This window comes from Bombina bombina, chromosome 2, assembly GCF_027579735.1.
Source record: "Bombina bombina isolate aBomBom1 chromosome 2, aBomBom1.pri, whole genome shotgun sequence".
Classification (NCBI taxonomy): Eukaryota; Metazoa; Chordata; class Amphibia; order Anura; family Bombinatoridae; genus Bombina; species Bombina bombina.
In genome coordinates, this window is record NC_069500.1 from 1,038,172,846 (window position 1) to 1,038,195,564 (window position 22,719).

At 38.3% G+C, this 22,719-nt stretch overlaps 1 protein-coding gene across 1 annotated transcript in view; it reads right to left on the reverse strand.

Moving 5' to 3' along the window:
- Positions 1-1,543: 1,543 nt before the first annotated feature.
- LOC128648157 (uncharacterized) overlaps positions 1,544-22,719 on the reverse strand; it is a 37,217-nt gene continuing 16,041 nt past the window's right edge. Inside the window, exons 4-6 of the mRNA XM_053700817.1 lie at positions 20,760-20,917; positions 3,332-3,411; positions 1,544-1,808 (exon numbers count right to left, since the gene is read on the reverse strand). Of these exons, the coding sequence (XP_053556792.1) occupies positions 1,646-1,808; positions 3,332-3,411; positions 20,760-20,917 (401 nt within the window). The 3' untranslated portion in view covers positions 1,544-1,645. The remainder of the gene's footprint in view (positions 1,809-3,331; positions 3,412-20,759; positions 20,918-22,719) is intronic.

A 22,719-nucleotide genomic window follows, 5' to 3' on the forward strand; every position in this document is an offset into this window, starting at 1 on the left:
TCATTGCTTTCTTTGGATGTAGTTAGAGCTTTGAAATATTATGTTGAAGCTACTAAGAATTTCCGAAAGACTTCTAGTCTATTTGTTATCTTTTCCGGCTCTAGGAAAGGTCAGAAGGCTTCTGCCATTTCTTTGGCATCTTGGTTGAAATCTTTAATTCATCATGCTTATGTCGAGTCGGGTAAAACTCCGCCTCAAAGGATTACAGCTCATTCTACTAGGTCAGTTTCTACTTCCTGGGCTTTTAAGAATGAAGCTTCTGTTGATCAGATTTGCAAAGCAGCAACTTGGTCTTCTTTGCATACTTTTACTAAATTCTACCATTTTGATGTGTTTTCTTCTTCTGAAGCAGTTTTTGGTAGAAAAGTACTTCAGGCAGCTGTTTCAGTTTGATTCTTCTGCTTATAATTTCAGTTTTTTTCATTATAAGTTTTAAACTTTGTTTGGGTGTGGATTATTTTCTGCGGAATATGCTGTCTTTATTTTATCCCTCCCTCTCTAGTGACTCTTGCGTGGAAGATCCACATCTTGGGTAGTCATTATCCCATACGTCACTAGCTCATGGACTCTTGCTAATTACATGAAAGAAAACATAATTTATGTAAGAACTTACCTGATAAATTCATTTCTTTCATATTAGCAAGAGTCCATGAGGCCCACCCTTTTTTGTGGTGGTTATGATTTTTTTGTATAAAGCACAATTATTCCAATTCCTTATATTTATGCTTCGCACTTTTTTCTTATCACCGCACTTCTTGGCTATTCGTTAAACTGATTTGTGGGTGTGGTGAGGGGTGTATTTATAGGCATTTTGAGGTTTGGGAAACTTTGCCCCTCCTGGTAGGAATGTATATCCCATACGTCACTAGCTCATGGACTCTTGCTAATATGAAAGAAATGAATTTATCAGGTAAGTTCTTACATAAATTATGTTTTTTGTTTTTTTTTTCTGTAGCGTAGTTGTCCCACCATCATTTTTGTATAAGTAATTACTGTTAAGATAAATGTGCATCACACAGACATATTTTATAAACGTTGTATTGCTAGAGTGTTACATTTTATTTACATAAGAATACAGTGTACATTTATTAAATTGCATTAATACTGTTATTATGCTTTTCATTGTCTTATCAATTTAGAAATCATATTACATGGCACAAGCAAAAATAATTACACCTGCCAAAAAAAGGTTTTATATAGATTTCTGTACTTATAAATTATATGAGGAATATGCTATGCATAAAATATTTATAGACACATATAGGTATTATGTAATCCTGATTTCCCATATCTATTTAAGATTCTAATAGCAACTTTAAATGATGGCAACAAAAGTTCATATATTGTATATTTGGAAAACATTTTATATATACCATGATGGATAGGAACTTGTACAAACGTGTGCTGTATTGATCCAAAGCTTTGTAACTTTGCCTTGTATCACATTTAATTGACTCATAAACAATAATTGATAGCAGTGTCCATAATGTTATACTTTATATATAATTTAAAATAAGACACCATTAGGGTGTTTACGGCAGTGATAGTATAATGGAGGTACTTTATATGAAATGGCTGCTGCAGAACTGTTTTTCTCTAGTCACACTGCCCTGTGGATTTTGTTTTTCAGATTTTCCTATCTGAATTAAATGGACAGGTCATATGGATCATTAATCTCGGCTGCTGGGTTGGGTTTTCGGATGGTAGGTGGTACATAGAGCAAATCAAAGATCTTCAGGGACTGATAAGAATTCACTCTCCCACACACTTGCTGAATGTCTGTGGTTTTTGAGCCAACTTGCTGTACTCTAAAGAAAATAAAAGATATTTAGAAACTATTGCTGTTTTAAAAAGAAAGTTAAATGTAAATTGTTAGATTATGAATTATTTAATAAAAGCGACTGCAAGAATAATACTCTGAGTACTGAAGACAAATGCAAATAAAAGTTTATTTTCATTTGTTATATATTATATATACCCACCCCCCCCCCCCCCCCCCCCCCCCCCACACACACACACACACACACAGAAATATATGTAAAGTTGGGCTGCTCTCTCATTTCTTAAATCAGCAGCCTGGGTACCAAGTAGATTATTTGGAATACAGAAAACCCTAATAAAGCAGTTGGGAGATAAAGCACTCTCTGGCCTCGTATAAAAGTAATCACATTTATTCCGATATACTGGGGCAGACTTCACATCTTTAGACTAACCCTGTGAAATAATACACACATTTCAAATATTTGTACACCCCTGTGAATATTCTAATAAGTTATTTGTAGAGGACCAACAGATTATGCAGCACTATCAGTCATATGCAAGGTAGCATTTATGGTAGGCAAATGGGTAGAGTTGGAAGTGATCTACAAAACAGCAGGGCTTACATGCAAAGGAGGTTCAGGGATGAAAAATGGAGGAGAGTAACTGAGGTAAGAAAATATAAGTGTATATTCTATGTATCTTCAACAGTAGAGTGTTTAAAAAAATAAATAAATAAACAAATGAATAGTGACGATTTCCGTCTGGAATTTTTCCTTTTCTTTATTTTCATTGGGGCATTCATTTGGATATTCGTTTCATTTAAACTAAACGCAAATAAAATTTTCATGACGAATGTGCATTCTTCTGAAAACAAATGCGCTTCTCAAATAAATGGTACAAATATCAATAGCCAGTATAAATACAGCAAGCATACACTATGGTGATTTTCATATAATACTCTGCATTATAAATATCTATAAATATTACATTCATTTATCACTCACTATTTTAGAAATACTATGTGATAGCTTTATTAACTCAAAACTGAAGTGAGTGTCTAGGCTGTTTGATACTAATCGGGACTGTCAATTTCCTCAACTGCCCATGGTATGATCTGATTTATTTGTATTATTATTATTATAGGTTTAAACCCTTTTATCCAAACAGTTGGAACCAGAAAAGGTAAACCAATTTCTTATTTCACAATATTTTCATGTCATAATACAACAGCTTACACAAATACAGTATAAAGGTGATTTTGTCATTTCCAAAACATCCATCAGAAAGCTTGTGCAGAATAGCAATAGTTGTAAATAAATATAGACTAGCATTTCTATTTTACAACACAAAAAACAAAGATACAGGCAGAGAAGACTGTGACTTACTGGTGGTAAAAATGGTAAATTTTAATATTTTTATTTGTAAAAGAATATTAATGAAAAAGTCTGGATTTTTGAACAATTCAGATTTTGGGATTTGTACCTGTATTGTTGTTATTGTATTGATCCTTTGCAAAAATACAAATTAAAAAAAAAACAACAGACATTTTACATTTCAAGGGATTTATTACCTGTTTTGTACTTTCAATATATTTAGATTCTTCAATTCTTCTACAATTTCTTTATCAATTGGCTCAGATGAAACTGTCACCTAAAAAATATTGTTTACTTAAATTGGTTTGAAATATTCTCCATATGAGCTGTGAGTTTATATATTAATGGAACCTGCTTCTTAGAGATGTAAAAGTTTTATTCCCTGAACAAATAATAATGCTAAAGGGACTAATCACCCAAAACAAGTTTATATGACTTTTAGAGAGCTCACATATCTGTATTTATATTGCATTGTTCTCCATGTTGCATCTTTATAGGGATTATTGTGTCTCTGCTCCATAATGTACTAAACTGCTACCATTTATTATGTGGTTTGATTGGAGGGGACTTAAAAGGACATGAAACCCAAAAAAGTATTGCCTGATTCAGGTAGATCATTCAATATTAAACAACTTTCCAATTTACTTCTATTATCTAATTTGATTCGTTGTCTTGTTATTCTTTGATGAAGGAGCAGCAAAGCACTACTGGGAGTTAGCTGAAAGCCAATGAAAAAATAATATACTGTATATGTGCAGCCACCAATCTGCAGCTTCTAAACCTACCTAGGTATACTTTTCAGTAAAGGATAAAAAGAGAACTAAATAAATTAGATAAAAGAAATACATTGGAAAGTTATTTAAAATGACATGCTCTGTCTGAATTTGAGTTTCATGTCCCTTTAAAGGACCGTTATTGTGAAAAAATGGTATCTCGTTCGTTAGAGCATGTCATTTTCTTAACCCTGCAAGTCTATTTGTTTAAACCTTTTGCAGTGTTTAAACGCATAGAGCATGTCATTTTATCACTATTAACCCTTCAACTCTAACAAATGAGAAGATGCTATTTTTTCCCTATAATGGTTCTTTTGCCCATGTTTGTTATGCACAGTGATAAATCTAGGGGTCAAGTCAAGCGGGAACGCATGGGAACTGAGTTCCCTCTGGACAGAGCAGAAACGTTTCAGTAAACACTGCTGCTGCAGGTGGGAGGAGCTGGAGCACAGTCTGGTTAGAGGGATAGTGAGATCCTGTGGTAATGGGCACTAACACTTCCTACAATACACTAAATGCAAGCCTGTCAGCAGTCCTGCTGTGTGATCACCCTGCGCTGGGTGGAGCACATGGTGCTTACATTTCTTTCATGTAATTGGCAAGAGTCCATGAGCTAGTGACATATGGCATATACAATCCTACCAGGAGCGGCAAAGTTTCCCAAACCTCAAAATGCCTATAAATACACCCCTCACCACACCCACAATTCAGTTTTACAAACTTTGCCTCCTATGGAGGTGGTGAAGTAAGTTTGTGCTTGATTTTCTTCTGTAATATGCGCTTCTCAGCATTTTGAAGCCTGATTCCTCTCAGAGTACAGTGAATGTCAGAGGGATGCGAAGGGAATATCACCTATTGAATGCAATGGATTTCCTCACGGGAGATCTATTTCATAGGTTCTCTGTTATCGGTTGTAGAGATTCATCTCCTACCTCCCTTTTCAGATCGACGATATACTCTCATATTCCATTACCTCTACTGATAACCGTTTCAGTACTGGTTTGGCTATCTGCTATATGTGGATGGGTGTCTTTTGATAAGTATGTTTTCATTACTTAAAGGGCCATAATACCCAAATGTTTAAACACTTGAAAGTGATGCAGCATAGCTGTAAAAAGCTGACTAGAAAATATCTCCTGAACATCTCTATGTAAAAAAAGAAAGATATTTTACCTCAAAAGTTCCTCAGTAGCCACCTCCCATTGTAAAGGATTTCTAAGCAGCATTTTAGTGTGTCTGTCCCGGGACAGCTGAAAGGATGAGCCTTGTGAACTCTCATATTATTTCACCAATCAGGTAAAGGAAGCTTACTATGAAATCTCATTAGAGTTAAGTCAAATCTCATTAGAGTTAAGTCAAATCGCATGAGATCACAGTAAGAGTTCATGACCTCAGCACTGCTGATGCTGATTGGCTGCTGTTCCTTTCTTCATTTTTTTTTTTTTTTACCTGCAGCTGGGAGCAGGTGAAGTATAACTTTTTACACAGAACTTAGTCTGCTGAGCTGAGGAGATTGTGAGGTAAAATATCTTCCTTTTTTATATAGAGATGCTCAGGTGATATTTTCCTGTCAGCTTTTTACAGTTATACTGCATCAGTTTCAAGTGATTTAGCATATGAGTATTATGTCCCTTTAAGACACTCTCAGCTATGGTTCGGCACTTTATGTATTTATATAAAGTTCTAAATATATGTATTGTACTTATATTTGCCATGATTCAGGTTTCAGTATATTTCCTTTTGCAGACTGTCAGTTTCATATCTGGGAAATGCATTTTTTAGGAAAATGTATTTGTTACCTGGGGTATAGTCTTTTTTCAATTGACTGTCATTTTAAATTTGCGGGCAGAATTAAGCTTGCGAGGGCGTGAAATGCCAAAGTAAATTGCGTCATTTTTTGGCGCTAGATTTTTTGGCGCAAAGTTACGTTCAATGACGCAAATTCATCATTTCCGGCGTCTTTGTCGAAGCCGTGTCCTTTCACAAGGTTGCGTCTTCAATAACGCGTCATTTCCAGATGTTGATAGCGCCAAAAAAAAAATTCTCTGTTTGTTTGTGCGTCATACTTGGCGCCAAATATTTTCATTATTTAAAACCCCATTCCTATATGCCTCTTGCCTTTTTTCTCTATCAGAGGGCTATGCTGTTTGCATTTTTTTCCCATTCCTGAAACTGCCATATAAGGAAATTGATAATTTTGCTTTATATGTTGTTTTTTTCTCTTACATTTGCAAGATGTCTCAATCTGATCCTGTCTCAGAAATCACTGTTGGAACCCTGCTGACTGATAACAGTTCTACCAAAGCTAAGTACATTTGTTGTAATCTTGTGGAGATTATATCTCCAGCTGTGGTTTGTAATAGTTGTCATGATAAACTTTTACATGCAGAGAATGTCTCCATCAGTAATAGTACATTGCCTGTTGCTGTTCCTTCAACATTTAATGTACAAGATATACCTGTGAATTTAAAAGAATGTATTGCTGAATCTATTCAGAAGGCTTTGTCTGCCATCCCGCCTTCTAATAAACTTAAAGGTCTTTTAAAACTTCTCATAAAGTTGATGAAATTTCAAATGACCGACAACATACTGAATTATCCTCCTCTGATGAGGATCTATCTGATTCAGAAGATCCTTCCTCAGATATTGACATGGACAAATCTACTTATTTATTTAAAATGGAGTATATTCGTTCTTTGTTAAAGAAGTGTTGATTATATTGGATATTGAGGAAACTAGTCCTCTTGATATTAAAACTAGTGAGCATTTAAATTCTGTTTATAAACCTCCTGTGGTTACTCCAGATGTTTTTCCAGTTCCTGATACTATTTCTGATATGATTTCTAAGGAATGGAATAGGCCTGGTACTTCTTTTCTTTTACAAAGATATGACGAGTCCACGGATTTCATCCTTACTTGTGGGATATTAACCTCCTGCTAACAGGAAGTGGCAAAGAGCACCACAGCAGAGCTGTATATATAGCCCCTCCCCTTCCCCTCCACCCTCAGTCATTCTCTTTGCCTGTGTTATACTAGGAAGACATGGTAAAGTGAGGTGTTAGTTTTAGTTTCTTCAATCAAGAAGTTTTTTATTTTAAATGGTACCGGTGCATACTATTTTCCTCAGGGGGATATGGAAGAAGATTCTGCCCTGAGGTTTGATGATCTTAGCATTTGTAACTAAGATCCACGCTGGTTCCCACAAGACTTCTGAAGGTAACCATGAGACATCTTCAGTGTGGAGACCGGTTTCATGCTACAAGCAGCATTAAGGTATGTGCAGCCTTTTTTTCTGAGGAGACTTGGTGTATCTGAACTGGCTGGCATTATTTCCCTGTATGGGGATGGGGTAAACAGTAAAACCTATTTTAATAAGAGGGGTGTTACTGGAGTCCCTATATTATATTTATCATTAGTTGATATTTGGGCATTATGTGACATGGGAGACAATGTTAAAAACAATGTTTTATATTTTTTATTTTTGGCACTTAAAACTTATTGATTTTATGCTTGAGGGTTGTATTGTGTGTGTATTTCTACTTTAGTGCAAAACTGCATTCCCATGCGGTGTTGTTTGGGCCTACTCCAACTTTTGACCTTAAGGGGCGGAGCCTATTTTGGCGCATTTTCTTCAGACTTAGCAGCAGCAAACAGTAACTCGGTGGCTCCTGGACTGTGTAGCTGGTCTGAAGGGTTGGAAACTTGATTCAAAGTACTCTGGGGGCAGGTAGGCGCCACAGCAGAGCTGTGGCGAGGTGTAGAGGGTATTTTTATCTATCTTTTGACTAGATGTTGATATAAGTACTTCTAAAGCCTTATTTCTGCCTTTGCTTCTGGGTGCAGTAATTTTTGGATTAACCAACGATATTTAAGTTAAATTTGGGAATAATTTAACGTTTTTTATGCATTTTGGAAAAATTGTTGACTTTTTATTCTCTTAAAGGCACAGTACACGTTTTTTCTAATGTTTATTTTATGCTATAAATAAGTGTTTAAACGACTTTTGTGGTATTACTAGTCTGTTCAACATGTCTGACATTGAGGTTTCTCATTGTTTTATGTGTTTAGAAGCTATTGTGCAACCCCCTCTTACATTGTGTAACTTTTGTACTGAAAGGGCTTTACAATGTAAAAAGCATATTTTAAATAAAGTAAGTGTGCCTAAGGATGATTCTCAGTCTGAAGAGAATCAGGATATGCCATCCAATTCTCCCCAAGTGTCACAACCTTTAACGCCCACACAAGCGACGCCTAGTACTTCAAGTGCGTCTAATTCCTTTACTCTGCAGGAGATGGCTGCAGTTATGTCAACTACCCTTACAGAGGTATTGTCAAAATTACTAGTGTTGCAGGGTAAAGGCAGTAGGTCAGGTATTAATGTAAATACTGAATCCTCTGATGCTTTATTCGCTATTTCCGATGTTCCCTCACAGTGCTCTGAGTTGGGGATCAGGGAATTACTGTCTGAGGGTGAAATTTCTGATTCAGGGAATGTTTTACCTCAGACAGATTCGGATGCTATGTCATTTAAATTTAAGCTTGAACACCTCCACCTGTTACTTAGGGAGGTTTTAGCGACTGGATGATTGTGACCCTATTGTGATTCCTCCAGAGAAATTGTGTAAAATGGATAAATATTTGGAAGTACCTACTTACACTGATGTTTTTCCGGTTCCTAAGAGAATTTCGGAAATTATTAGAAAGGAATGGGATAGACCAGGTATACCGTTTTCTCCCCCTCCTAATTTTAAGAAAATGTTTCCCATATCAGATACCATTCGGGACTCATGGCAAATGGTTCCTAAGGTAGAGGGAGCTATATCTTCCCTAGCTAAGCGTACTACTATACTCATTGAGGATAGTTGTGCTTTCAAAGACCCTATTGATAAGAAATTAGAGGGTCTACTAAAGAAATTATTTGTTAATCAGGGGTTTCTTTACAACCTATGGCTTGCATTGTTCCAGTAACTACTGCAGCAGCTTTTTGGTTTGAGGCTCTAGAAGAGTCTCTTAAGGTTGAGACTACATTAGATGACATCTTAGATAGAATTAAGGCTCTCAAGCTAGCTAATTCTTTTATTACTGATGCCGCTTCTCAAATTGCTAATTAAGCGGCAAAAAGTGCAGGATTTGCTATTTTAGCATGTAGAGCTTTGTGGCTCAAATCTTGGTCTGCTTATGTGTCATCAAAACATAAGCTTTTAGCTATTCCCTTTAAGGGTAAGACCGTTTTCGGGCCAGAATTAAAAGAAATCATTTCTGATATTACAGGAGGTAAAGGCCATGCCCTACCTCAGGATAAGTCGGTTAAAATGAGGGGTAAACAGAATAATTTTCATTCCTTTCGGAACTTTAAAGGAGGACCCCCCGCTTCTTCTTCTTCCTCAAAGCAGGAAGGGAATTTTACCCAATCTAAGTCAGTCTGGAGACCTAATCAGAACTGGAATAAGGGTAAACAATCCAAAAAGCCCGCTCCTGCTCCTAGGACAGCATGAAGGGGCGGCCCCCGATCCGGGACTGGATCTAGTAGGGGGCAGACTCTCTTTCTTTGCTCACGCTTGGGCAAGAGATGTTCAGGATCCCTGGGCACTAGAAATAGTGACCCATGGTTATCTATTGGAATTCAAGGACTTTCTCCCAAGAGGGAGATTTCATCTTTCAAAGTTATCTGCAAACCAGATAAAAAGAGAGGCATTCTTACGCTGTGTAAAAGTCCTCTCTACTATAGGAGTAATTTGTCCAGTTCCAAAATTGGAACAGGGACAGGGGTTTTACTCAAACCTATTTGTGATTCCCAAAAAGGAGGAAACGTTCAGACCCATTTTAGATCCCAAGTGTCTAAACAAATTTCTAAGAGTTCCATCATTCAAGATAGAGACAATACGAACAATTTTACCAATGATTCTGGACAAACATTATCAATTTGTGGGTCTTCCCTTCGGATTGGCCACAGCACCCAGAATCTTCACAAGGGTTCTAGGGTCTCTTTTGGCGGTTCTCAGACCGCGAGGAATAGCAGTAGCGCCTTATCTGGATGACATTCTGATTCAGGCGTCAACATATCATCTGACAAAATCTCACACGGACACAGTGTTGTCTTTTCTGAGAACTCATGGCTGGAAGGTGAACATAGAGAAGAGTTCACTTGTCCCACAGACAAGGGTTCCTTTCTTGGGAACTCTGATAGACTCGGTTGCCATGAAAATATTTCTGGCGGAGGTCAGAAAATCAAAGATTCTAAATACTTGCCGAGCACTTCAGTCCATTCCTCGGCCATCAGTGGCTCAGTGTATGGAAGTAATTGGATTAATGGTAGCGGCAATGGACATCGTTCCGTTTGCTTGCTTTCATCTCAGACCACTGCAACTGTGCATGCTCGGACAGTGGAATGGGGAATTATACAGATTTATCTCCTCAGATAAATCTGGATCAAGAGACCAGAAACTCTCTTCTTTGGTGGTTGTCGCCGGATCATCTTTCCCAAGGGACTTGTTTCCGCAGACCCTCTTGGGTAATAGTGACAACTGATGCCAGCCTTTGGGGCTGGAGTGCAGTTTGGAACTCCCTGAAGGCTCAGGGTGTTTGGACTCAAGTGGAGTCTCTTCTTCCAATCAATATTCTGGAACTGAGAGCAATATTCAATGCGCTTCAAGCATGGCCTCAGTTGGCTTCGCCCAAATTTATCAGATTCCAGTCGGACAACATCACGACTGTGGCATATGTCAATCATCAAGGGGGAACAAGGAGTTCCTTAGTGATGATAGAGGTATCCAAGATAATCAGTTGGGCGGAGGCCCACTCTTGTCATATGTCAGCGATCTACATCCCAGGAGTAGAGAACTGGGAAGCAGATTTTCTAAGTCAACAGACTTTTCATCCGGGGGAGTGGGAACTTCACCCTGAGGTATTTGCCTCATTGATTCTCAGATGGGGCACACTGGAATTGGATTTGATGGCATCCCGACAGAATGCCAAGCTTCCAAGATACGGATCCCGGTCAAGGGATCCTCAGGCCGAACTGATAGATGCCTTGGCAGTGCCTTGGTTGTTCAGCCTAGCTTATGTGTTTCCGCTGTTTCCTCTCCTCCCACGCGTGATTGCTCGAATCAAACAGGAGAGAGCTTCAGTGATCCTGATCCATTGAGACAGGACCTTCTCATTCAAGGTCCTTTCCAACATCCAAATCTAATTTCTCTGCAGCTGACTGCGTGGAGATTGAACGCTTGATTTTATCTAAGCGAGGATTCTCTGATTCAGTTATCAATACTTTGATACAGGCTAAAAAACCTGTAACTAGAAAAATCTATCATAAGATATGGCGTAAATATCTTTATTGGTGTGAATCCAAGGGTTACTCATGGAGTAAAGTTAGGATTCCTAGGATTCTGTCTTTTCTCCAAGAAGGATTGGAGAAAGGGTTATCAGCGAGTTCCTTAAAGGGACAAATTTCAGCTTTGTCAATTCTGTTTCACAATCTTTTGGCAAATGTACCAGATGTTCAGTCTTTTTGTCAGGCTCTATCTAGGATTAAGCCTGTATTTAGACCTATTACTCCTCCCTGGAGTTTGAATTTAGTTCTTCGAGTTCTTCAAGGGGTTTCGTTTGAACTTATGCATTCCATAGATATTAAACTTTTATCTTGGAAGGTTTTGTTCTTGGTTGCTATTTCTTCTGCTCGAAGAGTTTCGGAGCTTTCAGCGTTACAGTGTGATTCGCCTTATCTCATATTTCATTCTGATAAGGTGGTTTTACGTACCAAACCTGGTTTTCTTCCTAAGGTTGTTTCGAATAAGAATATTAATCAGGAAATTGTTGTTCCTTCCTTGTGTCCTAATCCTTCTTCTAAGAAGGAGCGTATGTTACATAACCTGGACGTGGTCCGTGCCTTAAAGTTTTACTTACAGGCAACTAAGTATTTCCGTCAATCATCTTCATTATTCATTGTTTATTCTGGAAAGCGTAGGGGTCAGAAAGCTACGGCTACCTCTTTCTTTTTGGCTGAGAAGTATCATCCGTCTGGCATATGAGACTGCTGGACAGCAGCCTCCTGAAAGAATTGCGGCTCATTCTACTAGGGCTGTGGCTTCCACATGGGCTTTAAAAAAAACGATGTATCTGTTGAACAGATTGGTAAGGCTGCAACTTGGTCGTTCCTTCTCTCTTTTTCCAAATTTTACAAATTTGATACTTTTGCTTCTTCTGAGGCTATCTTTGGGAGAAAGGTTCTTCAAGCAGTGGTGCCTTCCATTTAGGTTCCTGTCTTGTCCCTCCCTTTCATCCGTGTCCTATTGCTTTGGTATTGGTTTCCCACAAGTAAGGATGAAATCCGTGGACTCGTCATATCTTTTTAAAAGAAAACTAAATTTATGCTTACCTGATAAATTACTTTCTTTTACGATATGACGAGTCCACGGCCCACCCTGTTCTTTTTAAGACAGTTTTTCTTTATATTTTTTGTAAACTTCAGTCACCTCTGCACCTTTTAGCCTTTCCTTTTTCTCTTCCTATACCTTCAGCCGAATGACTGAGGGTGGAGGGGAAGGGGAGGGGCTATATATACAGCTCTGCTGTGGTGCTCTTTGCCACTTCCTGTTAGCAGGAGGTTAATATCCCACAAGTAAGGATGAAATCCGTGGACTCGTCATATCGTAAAAGAAAGTAATTTATCAGGTAAGCATAAATTTTAGTTTTTCTGTCTTTAAAGGTTTTAAAAATTGTATCCTTTGCCGGTAGTTACATTGGAGTTTTGGGAAAAAGATCCTCAAAGTTGATGGGGCTATCTCTACTCTTGCTTAACGTACTACTATTCTTATGTAAGATAGTACTTCTTTTTAAGATCCTTTAGATAGGAATCTTGAATCTTATCTAAAGAAAGCCTATTTATATTCGGGTCATCTTCTCAGGCCTGCATTTTCTTTGGCTGATGTTGCAGCTGCATCAACTTTTTGGTTGGAAAATTTAGCGCAACAAGAATTGGATTCTGATTTGTCTAGCATTGTTCGCTTGCTTCAACATGCTAATCATTTTATTTGTGATGCCGTTTTTTTCATCAAATGATGTTAAATCTATGTCTTTAGCGATTTTAGCTAGAAGAGTTTGTGGCTTAAATCTTGGAATGCTGACATGACTTCTAAGTCCAGATTGCTATCTCTTTCTTTCCAAGGTAATAAGTTGGTTCTCAGTTGGATTTGATTATTTCAACTGTCACTGAGAGGAAGGGAGTTTTTTGCCTTAGGATAAGGCTTAAGGGTAAATCTAAAGCTTCTAGCCGTTTTCGTTCCTTTTGACTATTCCTTCCCCCAAGGAATCTGTTTCCAATTGGAAACTTTCTTCAAATTGGAATAAATCCAAGCCATTTAAGGAACCAAACCAAGCCCCTAAGTCCGCATGTAGGTGCGGCCCTCATTCCAGCTCAGCTGGTAGGGGGCAGATTAAGATTTCTCAGGGGTACCAAATAGGATTCAGAGTAAGACCTCCTGTGAGAAGTTATTTTCTCTCACGCATTCCAGCAAATCTAGTAAAGACTCAGGCTTTCCTGAAGTGTGTTTCAGACCTGGAGTTTCAGGGGTAATCATGCTAGTTCCGTTTCAGGAACAGGGTTTGGGGTTTTTATTCAAATCTATTAATTGTCCCAAAGAAAGAAAATTCATTCAGGCTAGTTCTGGAACTGAATTTTTTTTTTTAATCGTTATGTAAGAGTACCAACTTTCAAATGGTGACTATAAGGACTATTCTGCCTTTTGTTCAGTAAGGGCATTATATGTCCACCATAGACTTACAGGGTGTATATCTTCATATTCCGATTCATCCAAATCATTATCGGTTTCTGAGATTCTCTTTTCTAGACAAGCTTTACCAATTTGTCGCTCTTCTTTTTTGGCCTAGCGACAGCTCCAAGAATCTTTTCAAAGGTTCTCGGTGCCCTACTCTCTGTAATCAGAGAGCGGGGTATTGCATTGTTTCCTTATTTGGACGATATCTTGGTACTAGCTCAGTCTTTATATTCTACAAAATCTTACATGAATCAACTAGTGTTGTTTCTTCGAAAACATGGTTGGAGGATCAATTTATTAAAAAGTTCTTTGATTCCTCAGACAAGGGTCACCCACCTGTTTAGGTTTCCAGATAGATTCAGTGTCCATGACTCTGTCTCTAACAGACAAGAGACGTTTAAAATTGGTTGCAGCCTGTCGGAACCTTAAGTCTCAGTCATTCCCTTCAGTAGCTATGTGCATGGAAGTTTTAGGTCTCATGACTGCAGCATCGGACGTGATCCCCTGTGCTCGTTTTCATATGAGACCACTCCTGCTTTGTATGCTGAACCAATGGTGCAGGTTTTTTTTAAGGATATCACAATTACTATCCTTAAATCCCAATGTTTGACTATCTCTGACTTGGTGGTTAGATCACCATCGTATAGTTCTAGGAGCCTCTTTTGTTCGTCCAACATGGACTGTGATCACAACAGATGCGAGTCTTTCAGGTTGGGGAGCTGTTTCGGGATCTCTGACAGTGCAAGGGGTTTGGAAATCTCAAGAGGCGAGATTACCAATCAATATTTTGGAACTCTGTGTGATTTTCAGGGCTCTTCAGATTTGGCCTCTGTTGAAGAGAGAACCGTTCATTTGTTTTCAGACAGACAATATCACAACTGTGGCATATGTCAATCATCAGGATGGGACTCACAGTCCTTAAAAGGACACTGTACCCAAAAAAATTATTTCGTGATTCAGATTGAGCATGCAATTTTAAGCAACTTTCTAATTTACTCCTATTATCAAATTTTCTTCATTCTCTTGGTATCTTTATTTGAAATGCAAGAATGTAAGTTTAGATGCTGGACCATTTTTGGTGAACAACCTGGGTTGTCCTTGCTGATTGGTGGATAAATTCATCCACCAATAAAAAACTGCTGTCCAGAGTACTGAAACAAAAAAAAAGCTTAGATGCCTTCTTTTTCAAATAATGATAGCAAGAGGACGAAGAAAAATTGATAATAGGAGTAAATTAGAAAGTTGATTAAAATTGCCTGCTCTTTCTGAATTACAAAAGAAAAAATTTGTGTTCAGTGTCCCTTTAAGCTATGAAAGAAGTATCCCGGATACTTGCTTGGGCGGAGTCCAGCTCCTGTCTAATTTCTGTGGTTCATATCCCAGGTATAGATAATTGGGAAGCAGATTATTTCAGCCGTCAGACTCTACATCCGGGGGAGTGGTCCCTCCATCCAGATGTATTTTCTCAGGTTGTTCAGATGTGGGGTCTTTCAGAAATAGATCTGATGGCTTCTCATCTAAACAAGAAACTTCCCAGGTACCTGTCCAGGTCCAGGGATCCTCAGGTGGAACCAGTGGATATGTTGACAATTTCCTGGTGTTATCAACCTGCCTATATTTTCCCGCCTTTAGTTTTTCTTCCAAGAGTGATCTCCAAAATCATCATGGATCAATTGTTTGTGCTGCTGTTGGCTCCAGCATGGCCTCACAGGTTTTGGTATGCAGATCTTGTTCGGATGTCCAGTTGCCAACCTTGGTCACTTCCATTAAGGCCGGACCTTCTGTTTCAAGGTCCGTTTTTCCATCAGGATTTCAAATCATTAAATCTGAAGGTATGGATATTGAACGCTTAGTGCTTAGTCATAGAGGTTTTTCTGACTCTGTGATTAATACTATGTTTCAAGCTCGTAAATCTGTTTCTAGAAAGATTTATTATCGAGGAAAACTTACATTTCATGGTGTTCCTATCATAAATTCTCTTGGCATTCTTTTAGAATTCATAGAATTTTACAGTTTCTTCAGGATAGTTTGGATAAGGGTTTGTCTGCAAGTTTCTTGAAGGGACAAATCTCTGCTCTTTCTGTTTTATTTCACAGAAAGTTTGCTAAGCTTCCTAATATTCACTGTTTTGTTCAGGCTTTGGTTTCGTATCAAGTCTGTCATTAAATCAATCTCTCCTTCTTGAAGTCTTAATTTGTTTTTTTAAGGCTTTACAGGCTCCTCCATTTGAGCCTATGCATTCTTTGAACATTTAAATACTTTCTTAGAAAGTGTTGTTTCTTTTGGCCATCTCTTCTGCTAGAAGAGTGTCTGAATTATTTGCTCTCTCTTGTGAATCTCCTTTCTGATTTTTCATCAGGATAAGGCAGTTTTGTGGACTTCATTTAAATTCTTACCTAAGGTTGTGAATTCTAACAACATTAATATAGAAATTGTTGTCCCTTCCTTGTGTCTTAATCCTAAGAATTCTTTGGAGAGATCCTTACATTCTTTGGATGTGGTGAGAGCTCTGAAATATTATGTTGAAGCTACTAAAGATTTCAGGAAGACTTCTAGTCTATTTGTTTTCTTTCCTGGTTCTAGGAAAGGTCAGAAGGCTTCTGCCATTTCCTTGGCATCATGGTTAAAGCTTTTGATTCATCAAGCTTATTTGGAGTCGGGTCAAGCCCGTCTCAGAGAATTACAGCTCATTCTACTAGATCAGTTTCCACTTTGTGGATTTTTAGGAATGAAGCTTCAGTTGATCAGATTTGCAAAGCAGCAACTTGGTCTTCTTTGCATACATTTACTACATTCTACCAGTTTGATGTATTTGCTTCTTCGGAAGCAGTTTTTGGTAGAAAGGTTCTTCAGGCAGCTTTTTCAGTTTGATTCTTCTGCTTATGTTTTAATTTTTTTCCTTTCATTATGGGAATAAACTTATATTTTGGGTTGTGGATTAATTTTCTTCAGCGGAAAATGGCTGTTTTTATTTTATCCCTCCCTCTCTAGTGACTCTTGCGTGGAGTTCCACATCTTGGGTATTGCTATCCCGTACGTCACTAGCTCATGGACTCTTGCCAATTACATGAAAGAAAACAATTTATGTAAGAACTTACCTGATAAATTCATTTCTTTCATATTGCAAGAGTCCATGAGGCCCACCCTTTTTATGGTGGTTATGATTTTTTTGTATAAAGCACAATTATTTCCAACTTTGTTGATGCTTTTTACTACTTTCTTTATCATTAAACTGAATTGTGGGTGTGGTGAGGGGTGTATTTATAGGCATTTTGAGGTTTGGGAAACTTTGCCCCTCCTGGTAGGATTGTATATCCCATACGTCACTAGCTCATGGACTCTTGCCAATATGAAAGAAATTAATTTATCAGGTAAGTTCTTACATAAATTATGTTTTCTGTGTGGCTTGTTTTGGGGTTATTTAACTCACCTCAGCAGAAATAGGACTATTGCACCTTAAGTGGGTAAGATTCTCTGACAGAGGAGGCTTCTCAGGCCCAAAGGCAACCATTCAACCTTTTATTGGATTTAATTTGCTTTCATTAACCAAAGTGTATAAATTATATACATATAAATACAGTGTGTGTGTTTATATTTTTATATATACAATCTCACAAAAGTGAGTACACCCCTCACATTTTTGAAAATATTTTATTATATCTTTTCATGTGACAACACTGAAGAAAAGACACTTTGCTACAATGTAAAGTAGTGAGTGTACAGCCTGTATAAGAGTTTAAATTTGCTGTCCCCTCAAAATAACTCAACACACAGCCATTAATGTCTAAACCGTTGGCAACAAAATTGAGTACACCCCTAAGTGGAAATGTCCAAATTGGGCCCAAAGTGTCAATATTTTGTGTGGCCACCATTATTTTCCAGCACTGCCTTAACCCTCTTGGGCATGGAGTTCACCAGAGCCTCACAGGTTGCCACTGGAGTTCTCTTCCACTCCTCCATGACGACATAACGGAGCTGGTGGATGTTAAAGACCTTGCGCTCCCCCAACTTCCGTTTGAGGATGCTCAATAGGGTTTAGGTCTAAAGACATGCTTGGCCATTCCATCACCTTTACCCTCAGTTTCTTTAGCAAGGCAGTGGAGGTGTGTTTGGGGTCGCTATCATGTTGGAATACTGCCCTGTGGCCCAGTCTCTGAAGGGAGGGGATCATGCTCTGCTTCAGTATGTCACAGTACATGTTAGCATTCATGGTTCCCTCAATGAACTGTAGCTCCCCAGCGCCGACAGCACTCATACAGGCCCAGACCATGACACTCCCACCACCATGCTTGACTGTAGGCAAGACACACTTGTCTTTGTATTCCTCACCTGCTTGCCGCCACACGCTTGACACCATCTGAAGTTTATCTTGGTCTCATCGGACCACATGACATGGTTCTAGTAATCCATGTCCTTAGCCTGCTTGTCTTCAGCAAACTGTTTGCAGGCTTTTTTGTGCATCATCTTTAGAAGAGGCTTCCTGCTGGGAAGACAGCCATGCAGACCAATTTGATGCAATGTGCGGCGTATGGTCTGAGCACTGACAGGCTGACCATCCACCCCTTCAACCTCTGCAACAATGCTGGCAGCACTCATACTTCTATTTCCCAAAGACAACCTCTGGATATGACGTTGAGCACGTGCAATCAACTTCTTTGGTCGACCATGGCAAGGCCTGTTCTGAGTGGAACCTGTCCTGTGAAACCGCTGTATGGTCTTGCCCACCATGCTGCAGCTCTGTTTCAGGGTCTTGGCAATCTTCTTATAGCCTAGGCCATCTTTATGTAGAGCAACAATTCTTTTTTTCAGATCCAGAGAGATATTTGCCATGAGGTGCCATGTTGAACTTCCAGTGACCTGTATCAGAGAGTGTGAGAGCAATAACACCAATTTTACCACATCTGCTTCCCATTCACACCTGAGACCTTGTAACACTAACGAGTCACATGACACCGGGGAGGGAAAATGGCTAATTGGGCCCAATTTGGACATTTCCACTTAGGGGGGTACTCACTTTTGTTGCCAACAGTTTAGACATTAATGGCTGTGTGTTGAGTTATTTTGAAGGGACAGCAAATGTACACTGTTATACAGGCTGTACACTCACTACTTTACTTTGTAGCAAAGTGTCATTTCTTCAGTGTTGTCACATGAAAAGATATAATAAAATATTTACAAAAATGTGAGGGGTGTACTCACGTTTGTGAGATACTGTGTGTATATATATATATATATATATATATATATATATATATATATATATATATATAAAACAATATTAATTGTGAGGGGGGTGGAAGTCTTGGTAGGTTCCCATACTTTTTTTTTGTAGGACTTGACCCTTGGAAATCTGTTATTGGCAGCATCTGTAGTAATATGTTATCACATAGACCTAATTGCAATGTACTTTATATACTACATAAACAATGTGACCTTTTTAAATTATATTGTCCTATACACATGTTTTAAAAGCAACCCTTGATTCTCAGAATATTTTATGAGAATTAGGCAGGATAGGTAGTTTTGTGGTGTACAGTAGCACCTTGGTACAGTCCATGGGCGGCCACATGGAATTTTGTCACTTATAACCATGCATGGAGTTTGCTGTGTTTTGCATAAAGCTGGGAAACGGGGGGGTTTCCACCTACCAGCTTCCTCCTAGCAGAATGAATCTGTGGCTCTAAGCACTGCAGGCTATCTAGGCCATGTGATGTAGCTGCCGGTCTGTGATGGAATTGGGTGGTTTACCTATATATAGAGGTTCCCTTTCTAATGCTTAACTGACCAGTTAACTACTTTACAAGAATGGCATATGCAAAATATACGCAAATCAAAACACATTTGTCTCACCAGTGTGTCTCTTTACAGGCAGTCAGCCTCTCCTTCACTTTGTAAACAGCCGGCTCCCTGAGACAAACACCTCATAGAGAGCTCCTTATAAAGGCCTGAGCTAACTTCATAGGGAGCAGTTGTGAATCTGACCCAATAGGTTTAACTCTTTAGTAGCAGGGTAAAACACTCTCCCTAACCGCCTGCAAATGTACACACCTTCTCTCATCCTATCACAACTGTGTAACATTTAGTGTATAACATTTAGTAACAGTGCCCTGGAAATGTGTTTCTAATGTTTAAATTTGATGTATTTTCACTTTATTCCTCGTGTTTTAAGTATTTTACACATTTATTCTGAAGCAAAGTTAGATTGTTTTCACACTACGTATATTTGTACAATATTTGTCAATTATTATGTTTATTTCTAGAACTGGTTGTGTTTTTGTTTCAAAGCAGGGTAGATTTCTGTAAAAATACTTTTCTATGCCGACTTCATATTTAAAGGAGACCTATACTTTGGCCCCTAGTTAGGGTTGCCACCTTGGCCATGTTTTCCTGGAAACTTTTGAGTTATGCATGCTGCAGGGTAAGCAGGGGGAACATGTATTGGGCCTCTGCACATCACATGAATAATGCTGTTGAAAAGCACAATACATCCTGCACACCCTACAGCATGTGTACCTCATAAGGGTCCAGGAAAACATGGCCGAGGTGACAACCCTACCCCTGGTGCATGGTCCAGACACACTTCCAGAGCCACTGCCTTTGTTTTTATGGAGTGTTTTCACCAAAACCAAAGTGATACTTTTCCACCTCTGTGCGTATATGTGTGTGTGTGTGTATGTGTATATATATATATGTGTGTATATATATATATATATTTATTTATATATTCTATATATCCACTCAAACCATAAACTGAAAAAAACTAATTCTGGCTAAATTCCTGGTTTGCCTTCTAGATTTTTTTAAAAATGTCAAGTTGTGACATGAATTAGTACTGTAAACTACTATTTTTTTTTATTGCAGTGACCAACCTAGAGCTCAGTGCCCAAAATGCAGTCTGTTAATTATCTGGGCCCACTCTACATTACTCCATCATTGCACCCCAATTACAACACACATGATTACATGTTCTTTTTAAGTGATAAATCACAGCTCTTGCCAAAAGCCAGCCCTGGCTTATATAAGTAAAATTACTGTGGAAACCCTAATGCAACATGGTGCCCAGTTGCCCTTCTGAGTACCTCAGAAATGATGCTGTTACTCTCAATACTCAGACTGGAATTGGTTCCTGTCAATGGTTTTGGTGGTGATTTATGAGTATTCAAACTGCTAACAATGGATTGTTCTTTCCATGATTCCTTCTTTGTTATGTCCCACATTTCATTTTGACCAAATGTACCTAGAAACATAACATGGCTATAATGTTTAATGCTGAAGTTAGACACAAAGATGTTTTTGTTTTTTTTAATTTTTGTGTAGTAATGTTTCTTTAAACATGATTTATTTATTTATATATATATATATTTATTTATATATATATATATATATATATATATATATATATATATATATATATATATATATATATTCAGAAATATCAGTGCACAAACTGATTAGCCAATGAAGTATATTTTCTTAGCATAAACGCAGCAACAAACAGCCGGCTAATAGCCCTTAAAATGGCTGCTGATAAAGGATAACACCATCAGGCCCATTTATCAAGCTCCGTATGGAGCTTGAAGGGCCGTGTTTCTGGCGAGTCTTCAGACTCGCCAGAAACACAAGTTATGAAGCAGCGGTCTAAAGACCGCTGCTCCATAACCCTGTCCGCCTGCTCTGAGCAGGCGGACAGAAATCGCCGGAAATCAACCCGATCGAATACGATCGGGTTGATTGACACCTCCCTGCTGGCGGCCGATTGGCCGCGAGTCAGCAGGGGGCGGCGTTGCACCAGCATCTCTTGTGAGCTGCTGGTGCAATGTTAAATGCGGAGAGCGTATTGCTCTCCGCATTTAGCGAGGTCTTGCGGACCTGATCCGCAGTGTCGGATCAGGTCGGCAAGCCCTTTGATAAATGGGCCCCCAAGTGGCTATTTACAGCACTGTAGGGGTTTCATTTTGTGCTCCTTAAATGACATTAGCAGAAGAATATTTTTGACAACCTTTGAAGCCAATGGGAGCTGAAAAAACAATAAATTGTGCTCAGTTAACTTTAAGCCCATTAAGAGCTTTTGGCTTGCTGTACATTGTCTGTATTGGACTCAAATTTTCAGCTCCTTTAGTAGGTGTAAAGGGTAAAAATGTCCATTACAACTAGTATTACCAAACATGAAACATTTTTAGGACATGTAAAACACAATAAAATCATATGAATATTAAAGAATTATTGTGACCTGAATACTATATACAAAAGGTACCTGCAAGAATAAAATGTATATTTTAAAGAAATAAAAAAATCATAATTATATAAAAAAAATATTGCTTTAAACCATGAAGAAAAATAGAAAAAGAGTCACTGTGTAGTTTCAGAAAGTTTTGATATTTAGCTGGCATGTTAATTTATTGCAGGACTATGGAAACATCTAGTCTATAGGCACAAATCTAGGCTAACAAACAAATGGAGGGGAACCTCATGTGCTTATCAATCTGTTTCATCCAAATGTGGTAGTGAAAGCAATAGAATGGGTACTCGCTTTGTTTTTATCAAATTTTAATTATAACACTTTTATTATAAGCAGTTTAGTATTTATACACATTTCTACACTGGATGACCTCTGAAGTGTTCCTGTTGCTGGCAGTGGGTGAGCTGATCTATCAGCCACCTTTTACAAGCACATTAGGGTGCTTCTGCTAAATGTGAGTACCCATTTTATTGCTTTCACTACCACATTTGGATGAAACTGATTGATACGCACATGAGGCGCCCCTGCATTTGTTTGTTATCCTAGATTTGTGCCACCAGAACTGTGAAGAGTAGCGCTGCCTACCCTGTCTTTTATCAGAAGAATATTTGAAATAATTGGACTTACACCATTGATGTCTTATATGTGAGACTGACTTTCATATTTAAGGACATGGTCTGTTATTTTATCTAAGTGTGATTTATTACTGTTTTGCAGCACCTCCTATTAGCTGCTTTTTTGGCGTTGGACTTTATGCCCCTTTATAATGTCTTAAAGGACACTCAAGTCAAAATTAAACT